We start from the raw sequence: 9930 nt of genomic DNA, 5'->3' as shown, positions 1-9930 counted from the left end.
ATAGAGAAAATATAAACAAGTGAAAAAGGTAGCACTAAGCATGTTGTATTGGTTTCTCTTTAAAGACGCAAATCACAAATTGCCCCAATTGACTTTTTCATAAATACATATTCAAAAATAATTGTATTTGCCTTCAATCACAATAACTAATTTCTTTTTTTTCTTGCAGAAAATGTTGTCTACAGATCCTGAAGATGAGCATTTTGAGAGGTGAGAGACATCCTGAAACTTTGTTAGGAATATGCACATGCCTTGCTACGGTCTCATGTCTAAGAGTCCCAATGACTATCTGCAAACCCGTGCAGCAGGGAGTTTGAAATGTGTCCGTAGTGGAGAACAGCCATGAAACAGATCAAGCCCAAAATTAGCTGAACAAACACAGTACGTTGACCCTCGCGGGACAGACTTGGCACAGTGTATCAACTGTGGTGGAGGAGGCCCTTCTGACAGAACAGAACAATCCAAACGTTCCACTTAGGTTGAGCTGTCTTCATTTCCCCCTCCAATATATATATCAACCCCACATCAACAAGGACTATGAGGACCTTTCACAAGACTGACAGAGCACCTGAATCACACCATTTTGTGGGCCAGAGGAGCCAGCATGTGTATAGAGAACCCAGTGATCCAATACCTGTCTGGGTTCAAGTTTCAAGTTACACGTTTTTGGGATACGCATGGTATACATCGTCCAATTAAATTCTTACATGCAGGTTCCTTTTTGTCAGTGCAACAACAATAGGAAATAGTAAAACATAAATGGCAGTAGAATAGAATAAACATTTTAGCATAAGTATAATACAGGCACAATTTATAGTCCAATATTTACATGTGTATTGGGGAAGGGGTGGAGGGCAAGTGTATTAATTGAGCACAGGAGTTTGGTGGCATCTTAATTGGGGAGGACAGGCTCGTGGAAATGGCTGGAGCAGAGCTAGTGAAATGGTATCAAATACATTAAACACATGGTTTCCATGTGTTTGATGCCCCATGTGTTTGATGCCATTTCATTCGCTCCGTTCCAGCCATTATTATGAGCAGTCCTCCCCTCAGCAGCCTCCACTCAAATTGAGCAGTATAATAATTCAGTTGCTTCTAATAAAGTAAAAAGAGGTATGCAGCCCGGCGCACAGAATGTTCAATTTGTCTGAGTAAATTCCGTTTTAAATCCAATTACAGAATTATGCTGAGTATGATTGTTGATCTTCTTTACACCAATATTTGATTGGCTAATTAGTTGTCCATTAAAAACCCTACATTTACATGACATGAGAACCACAGAAACACAGTGGTGGCCATGGAGCAAAACCCAATGATTCTGCTCCATGCAGATGGACCTGCTTTGCAGCTGTGCAAATGAAAGACGAGTGTCGTTCAAGGCAAGGGATGGAAAGTTGGCCACAAAAAGAGAAAGAGTAACATACAAGTTGCTAACTGAAAATGTAATGGAAAAAATAATAGCAGCAGTTAGCTGAGAGAAAATAATTCATGGAGAATGTCTCTCCTGTATTGTGAGTGTTCAATTAATATGCTGCCCATCTTTATGGAGATATAATACTAGGGGGGAATGCTACACATTGACCAGATTTACCATCTCTGGCAATGTTTAGTGACCTCAGGTATGAACAACATCCAGGGTAACATATGTAAACCCATATGTATGCATACCAGTGGAGGCTGCTGAGGGTAGGACGGCTCATAATAATGGCTGGAGTGGAGTCAATGGAATGGCATCAATCCTGTGGTTTCCTTTTGGTTGATACCATTCCATTGACTCCATTCCAGCCATTACAATGAGCCTCCACTGATACATACATGATTGTAGGTCACCACTGAGCGTGTATGACCTGCCTCCCCAACAATTTTTCAACTTAATAGCAAAGCGACAAACGGCGAGCTCACTCCCTCATGCTGTTCATATGCCACAAATATGTTATTCAAACCTAGGGTAATTTACTACCACATAATGCCTAACTTTGTTATTCATGCTAGGTGTTATGACACCATTGTTCTCCTGGGTGAGCATTTTCTTCAGAAAGAAGGGAAAGTAATGTAATGATTTAAGTGAAGCAGAGAGAAACAACAGGGTTGTTTGCATTGGGCCATTTGCTCTCCAGCTATGTTGAGACTCAGGGAGATCAAACAGGACAACTGCCACAGCTGAATGCTTTATAGTGCAGAGAGGGAGCTATGTGGACAGAGCTACAACTCCTATCTCGAACTCTCTCCTGAAAGAGGTTTACTATTTCTTTCAGATAAATCATGTAGGCTGCAAACATCATGTTTTAGTTGTAAGTGTAATTAGATGTGAGAAAAATTAATTGTCATCAGCCCTATCCTGGCCGAATACTTCATATAACTGGCTACCAACTACTACAATGATCAATTCGAAACGACTCCATTGTCTTTAGAAACACTTTCCATTGGCTTAGTCCCAATGTCCCATGATTGCCATAAACCGCATTATGTAAATATAAAGTGGTCAACGAATAATTAGTATTTCATTGGCCAACAACCACATCTGAGCCCCGTCTACTATGTTAGACCCCTCCCACGTAGAGCCGCCCTGAAGACTGGGCCCTTTTTGAATGACAGCGCAGGGGAAAGAATACGAATGTTTGTCTAATTTCACGCAGCTACAGCGTCGATGAGCAGCAGTCGAAGAACTCCATTCTAACTGAATGGATTGGCATGGGGAGAAGCGGACCTCAAAACTTGGCTAAGCGGCAGCTTTGGAACTGTATTACTTTTACGATGGTTTTACTTTCGCTGCTGCTCCGACCAGGTAAGGCAACATATTATGTATGTTCTCCTGTGTGCATGCAAAACATTTTTCCCGCACCCAGAATGATTGATGGAAGACTTTCTTGGCTGTGTTAATGGTGCGAGACTAGTTCACAAAAACACTTACGCTTTCGGGAATAGTTATGAACTGAAACATGGGACTGTATTTTTGTTTACCCTGTATATTGCTGTTAATTCGGAGTTGTAACAAATCACTGTTTGAACTATAAGTTAAGTCGGTAATCAGCGAGCTAGCTTGCTGCGTGCCTAAAACGGGCAGTTAGCGGCTAGCTAAACTACACGATCTAAGTTTGCTAACCGTTTGCTCAAAGTATCTAGTTCAATGCATTATATCCCGAACAGTTTTTTTTTTCACGGTCGAAACTAGCTATAGACCTAATGATGTATTCACAAACGAAGTCTAAAATAAAGTTTCACGTTACTTGTAGAAGTTGGCTAATTAAGCACATTAGCATTTAGCTTGCTAGCCCTTTGACGTCGCATTTGCAAATGTGTATTCGAAAATGTTTAAAGTAGCGACACATGGCTAACACGTTTTAACATGTAAGTTAGCTTGCTAACTGTTGACGCCGTGGTTAGTTTTACTCGATGGTGTCTTTAAGTTCACGCTTCATTTGTTATTACAATGCATTGGTCAGACTTTTCGGCCTCTGAACGTGTCCATCGTAACTTTAAAAAACTTCGGCCCGAGCTTTGTATGCATGAGCGACACGACACATTGTGTAAGTGTGGTGATTTGTTAGTTTGAGCAACTTTCGAAGTTATTTGAAAAATGACGCAATGCCCAGTTAACGTTACAAGTTTAAGTCACAAGAGTTGTTACAGATAAACACATGGGGATTTGAGACTAATGTGTTTTTGTTACAATCGTTTCGTGATATGTTGTAGTGTTTTGACAATTTTCACCGTAGATCCTTAGATGAGCTTCAGATAAAGTTGGACGCTATAAAATCTAATAAATGGAATTGCATTGCAACACAGTATCCTATAAATTAGTATTGTTAGTATTAGTTGAGTTTTAAATTCTTTCTTCCCCATAATGTTGTAGACTGCTATGACATGGTTATTGTGCATTTTGGTTGGTGTATTCATGTACATAGCAGGATGCGTAAGATCATCGTTATAATACTGGATATGCCATGCTTGCCTCGTTTACATTCTAAAGCCACCCTCTTATTTTGTTTCCATTAAAACTGTTCTCACGCGCCTGTTGAAATATATTTTTCCCTATGCAAATTCGTCCTATTCTCTTAATCCTTTCCCATTTCCGCACATAGTTCTCACATTGCGTCTTGACAAGGTCTGACCATAAAGCCTTTAGAGATGGACATTGTTGTTTGCGCTGTGATTGCCAGACGGACAACATTCTAAGCAGAGTTTGGTGACCTCCCTCCAAACACATGGATCATTGGTGGAATTTAGAAGCGGGATGTAAAATGCTTCTAAAATGACCTCTCACACAACATCTCACTTTTGATGAACAGTTGCCGGACCCATGTAGGGCATTAGTCACTTGAAAATGTTTTCACACAGTTTTGCAACCAGTTATCTTTCCCCACTGTCTGGGGAAAAAATAAATAAAAATGACAAGATTTGTATTGTAAGCTCATCATGCCTTTTGGTGTTAACAGTCTGGAGGCCTAGTATTAATTATCATATCTTCTGTCAATGTGAATATGATTATTGTTCATAGTTCTGTTTTTAGTCTTGTTGAGGCTGTAGTATTAAAGTGGATGTAATGTGTGTGACACGTGCACAGGTGAGGCAATAAATGAATGTCATGCAATGCACCTGTCACCTCAAGATAAGCCTATGGGCTTCTCAAACGTGAAACATCGGAATACATAGTCTCCTTGTTACCCCCAAAACATATTTACTGCCAGATACACAGTGCTGAGTAATAACTTAACACAGGAAGTGCTGAATTTATACGATCCTGACTGGGTCTTACATCCTTGCCTTCGACCAGCTGTTAGTCGGTTGCTGAACAAGCACTGCTCTTTGTGCAGTTCCTCTTGGGTCTGAAGTCAACCTCATATACAGTGGGCATGTGCACCTTTATTGCGCCTCCTATTGGCCAAGCAAAATCCAAACCACATTCATCACCTTTTAGCAAACTAGATAGATTGGCTTCCTCCAGCAGTGAAGCACTGTTATTTTTGTGGCAGTTAGTTGTGGGGGCTATTAAGTTTTGACTGATTTTGTTCTTAGACAGGGTATGGTACCATGTCCCTGTGGGCTGGCGCATTTGGGGTTTAAGTGGCACTTTTTTCAAATGTGAACTCGATATGTGGACTAGTTTAACTGTCCTGCTGCAAGTAGCTGGGTTGTACAGCTGATGTGTTAACTCAGAAAATTAATTATAACAGTTATTAAGCAGTGAATAGACTTGCCCAATTACTGTGATTTCTATTGGAAACCTATTTTATATGGTCATTTAGAGTAGTGTTAAGCAGTTTTTGCCTAAATTTTTCATAGGGAGAGTTCAGACAAACACATTCGTATACACCACCATTTAACTAGTTTCCGCTTCGGTGTACACAATTGTTCATTATCTAAATGACTTTCCTCACATGTTTCTGTTCACCTGTTGTTGGCAATGATAAACATGTAACACCTGTCCCCTGTTTCCTTCCCCCCTACAGCACACTGCCAACAGTGCCGGATCCAGCGCTGCAATGCGGAGTACGTGGCCTCTACCTCTCCCTCTAGTGGTCTCCAGGAAGACTCCCTGTCCGATGTGGACTACTGCATTGCCTTGCGTGCCTACGCCCTGTGTACCCGCCGCACAGCGCGCAGCTGCAGGGGTGACCTTGTCTACCACTCGGCCGTGTTCCGTATCAAAGAGCTCTTCACCCAGCACAACTGCTCCAGCGACGGGCCCACCTCCTCGGCCAGGGCCCCTAGCACCTCCAGGCCAGTCGTGTCCGAGCTGTGTGACTACGAGAGCCGTGTGCTGGCCTCGGGCCCTGCCGGCCAGGGAAAGAAGTATGCCCACTGTGGATTATTCGGGGACCCACACCTGCGGACGTTCCGCGACGAGTTCCAGACCTGCAAGGTGGAGGGGGCGTGGCCTCTTATCGATAACCGTTACCTGTCGGTGCAGGTGACCAACGTACCTGTTGTCCTGGGCTCCAGCGCCACCGCCACCAGCAAGGTAGGCCAAGTCATGGGTTCATGTATGGTGGTTTTGCTGTCAGTAAAATATAGGGCCCCAATCATAACAAAGGTACCTGAACTGTATGTCATACATTACATTTGAAAGGAGACTGACACGTGTATCTCAAGTTAGGTTCTGTCTGCAGTGACTTTACCTCTCCTTTTCCAGACACCAGGGGAGAAGTGGTGTACTTAGTGGTGTTGGATCACAGACATGCTTGAGCGCTCTACCTTTAACACATGGGTGGTCAGTCATGTGGTAGTGATTAACGCTTGCCCCAACAGTTCCCTCTCCCACAATTGGCTTTTAATAAAATGAGTTCTCCACTGTAGTCAAATAATGAACAGATTTTTCTTGAAATATGGAATCATTTGAAAAATAATTTGATTAAAATTTTTTTTTTTTGTTTGGTTTATCGTAATACCATTTTCTCCTCAAGTCGACATTTAAACCTGGTTCTTCATATTGAAAGCCACACTTGGAGCTTGTCTTACTACATTTGTAGATATGCACTGGATGAATACAACACTTGGTAGACACTAAAAAGTAGGGCTAAATTTAGACTCGCTTACCATGCCACATTTGCTCAAATCTGTATTCATTAGTGAATTTTTCAGCTCATGTAGATTACAAGCAAATACACAAAGGATTGGGTCTTGGACTACCTAGACCTCTGAGAAGCTCAATAGACCTAGGCCAAATCATCTAGACAGGCTAGATTTGATAAAAGTGATAATGACTGGTCTGACAGTTTCTTTCAGATCAGTTTGCTGAACCTCAAGAGCTTTTGTAAATAACCTATGCTAGATTGCGTATGAGTTCGAAGTAAACCAAACACTACTAAAGGGAGAACAGATTTCAGAGCCAACTATTTCAAATTATAATTTTTTGTTCATATGGGTGGAGGGAATGCAACGCCAATACCGCATGCCCCCACCACCGTCCGCTTGAATTGGGGCAACTGTCAGTACAGAAAGGAAAATCCTTCATCAATTACAGTATCCCCTTAACTGTGAAGTGAACCATAGCCAGCTCTTTGACAAAGCCGTGAAAATGTTTGCGTAGTACCAAAAATCCAGACTCAACTCCAGAGTCGTGTCAGAGCTCTGGCACAGTGGCAGTTGTGGTGGATGGTATTTCTGATTTTCTAGGACTATCAGACAGCTGGGTTTGTTTTGATCCATCACTCTTGTATGGCTCCATACTCTTTCTTACATGTGCCATGGTTTATGACATGTACAGTATTTATTTTAGATTGCACAGATTAATGTGGGAACACTCATTAGTTGGCCTAGTTGTTTCTTTGGATTTGGTTATTATAAGTTAGTGGTCCAAGACCTCACCAATGTGTTGCTGATGCTTTCTAGTCCATATTTACTGGAAAATAAGTATAATGAATATTTCTGCTCACGGTGCATTCCTTCCATCAGATTACCCAAAAGCTCTTACACCTTTTCTAAGAGAAAGACTGGAGTTTGAAAACAAACTTTAGAATTAACCTTTCATGTCATAAGTTAAGGTCCTGCTGACACACTGTGGCTCAAAATGGTACTACACCCGTTGAAGGCCTCTGATGGCATCTGCTGCTTAGTTGTTAGTAATCAGGGTGTATGCAGGATAATGCCTCAACAGCTTTTACCATCAGCATAGTTATTATAGTTCTATGTACTAAAAGTTGTCCACCAAACAAAACTACAGAAATTAAGATTTTGATTTCAATGTAATCATTAATTGACTTGCCTTTGTCTTGCCTTTTTGTCTCTTCATTGTTCTCTTCCAGATAACAGTGATCTTCAAGTCGTACCACGGCTGTACAGAGCAGAAGGTGTACCAGGCTACCACCGAGGACCTTCCCTCTGCCTTCCAGGACGGCTCTCGGAGTGGCGGGGAGGGAGGCAGTCTGTGGATCGTAGAAAAGGTTGGCTCCGGGGGCCGCCTGGTGACGATCCAGGCCCGCTACATTGGGACGTCCATCATAGTGCGCCGAGTGGGGCGCTACCTTACCTTCGCCATCCGCATGCCAGAGGACACCCTTGACTTTTCTGAGGAGAACAGTGGGCTGCAGCTTTGTCTGCACGGGTGCCCTCGCAACGAGCTCATCAAGGAGCACACGCTGGGGCGCCAGCCCCTTCACCCCCACCTCCCGGGCTCCGGGTCTAACCCGGAGCTGGGGCCCCTACTGCCCCCACATCAGATCTACACAGTGGAGCGTGCCACAGCCAAGTGCAGGGAGACCCTGCAAGTGGAGGACATATACTTCCAGTCATGTGTGTTTGACCTGCTCACCACAGGGGACCCTGAGTTCTCCATGGCAGCCTACGGGGCTCTGGAGGATCTGAAGGCCCTTCCTCCCAGCAAACTGAAGCAAAACTCTCCCAGGACTCCTCATGTTCAACAAAACAGAGGGGGGCTACACACATTGGCCACAGCCACCCCCAGTCTGGTCACACTCCTGCTCCTGGTTCTACTGCTTTTGTAAAGAGCGAATACAACACGCAAACAAAGTGGAAGTGATGCCAGCTTGAAGGAGTTTTTTTGCATTTGTGAATGTTGTAGTTCTTTTCCTGTCACTAAAACATTTTGTAGGATTGATCCCTCAAAGGATACCAGTGCTTCTTGTTCCCCCCCAGACACACGTTGGCTGCCAGCTTCTACCACTTCATTGAGTCTGAGCCTGAACGCACGCAATCAGGTGGGATCGGTGGTTAAGTGCGTAATGCACTCTATTGTCACACTTGTAAATTGGATTAAGACAGTTACAGGATGCTTAAATGGGAAATTCATCGTAACGTGGTTCTGTGCACCGGCTGTAAATGCATCTTATCAAAAATATTAGTGAATTTCATAATTTTGGGGAATACATCAAGATGCACACAATCGTGTCAGATATCATCAGAGAACGCATCAGGCTTACGTGTAAATAGTCTATAGTGCAGGGACTTCTGGAATGTGTATCATTAGGCACTTAACGGTTAACGCTCCAAGTTTAGTTCCTCAATGTTGTCATATTTACTGGAAAATGTTTCTTATATGGGATGATCCAACAACTAAACGAAAATACTACCTATCCAAATGTATTTGGGTTTTGGTGTAATATTCTCAGTACTTTTCACTCCACCCAAGTGATCGCATTATCAGTTTGGTGAAACACTCCCTCTTCAAGCTGCTTGGCTTCCAGTTTTTTTTAAAGGTAAAGAAACAATCTCTATATAATAATAATATATTGAAAGAGTGTATGTTTTATATTGTGTACATTTGCCTGTGTATAGATTGTTTTACACTTGTTGTGATTAGTTAGGTATTTTTGAATGAACTAATGCGTTTTACCTTATCTGTAATTTCCATATTAAAAAGTGTTGTACACCATCTTTGTATGTCATTTCTGATTTAAGCTTTCAAGAGTCGCCGTCTACAGCACAAGGATTCAGTATGTGAGTGGGACCATGGAGAATATTTGCTAGTGTAAATCTGTCAATTCTGGGTAAAGTCTTCCTAAAGGGTTGCAATTTATATTTAGCATAGGCCAGTGACCTTCTACATACAGTGCCTTCAGATGTAGTCGCTCCTTGATCTTACATTTTGTTACAGCCTGAAGTTAAAATGGAATACATTTAGATGTTTTTGTCACTGGCCTACACACTATCTTGACGTCAAAGTGGGATTGTTTTTAATCTTTACAAATTAATTGCTGACGTGTCGAGTCAAGTATTCAAGCCCTTGTTAACCTAAAACACAAGGCCAAATCTATGATTGTTCCTGAGTTTGACTTAAATCTATGGCAAGATCTGAAGGGTTGTCTAGCAGTGGAGGCTGCTAAAGGGAGGATGGCTCATAATGGCTGGATTGGAGTCTGGTGTGGTATGAAATACAAAGATTGTGGTTTCCATTTGCTCGATCCACTCCGTTCCAGCCATTATTATGAGCCGTCCTCCCCTCAGCAGCCTCCACTGTTAAGCAATCAACCA

At 42.4% G+C, this 9930-nt stretch overlaps 1 protein-coding gene across 1 annotated transcript; it reads left to right on the top strand.

The window, feature by feature from the left end:
* The first annotated feature begins 2524 nt into the window (after positions 1 to 2524).
* LOC109902491 (repulsive guidance molecule A-like) lies at positions 2525 to 9331 on the top strand. The gene is made up of 3 exons (XM_020498875.2): positions 2525 to 2785; positions 5451 to 5962; positions 7746 to 9331. The coding sequence occupies exons 1-3, from the start codon at positions 2692 to 2694 to the stop codon at positions 8442 to 8444; spliced, it is 1305 nt and encodes a 434-aa protein (XP_020354464.1). The 5' UTR covers positions 2525 to 2691; the 3' UTR covers positions 8445 to 9331.
* Positions 9332 to 9930: the final 599 nt, after the last annotated feature.

Source organism: Oncorhynchus kisutch, linkage group LG13 (genome assembly GCF_002021735.2).
Source record: "Oncorhynchus kisutch isolate 150728-3 linkage group LG13, Okis_V2, whole genome shotgun sequence".
Taxonomy (NCBI): Eukaryota; Metazoa; Chordata; class Actinopteri; order Salmoniformes; family Salmonidae; genus Oncorhynchus; species Oncorhynchus kisutch.
The sequence above is the reverse complement of the archived record's forward strand: the minus strand, read 5'-3'. Positions and strand labels throughout refer to the sequence as shown.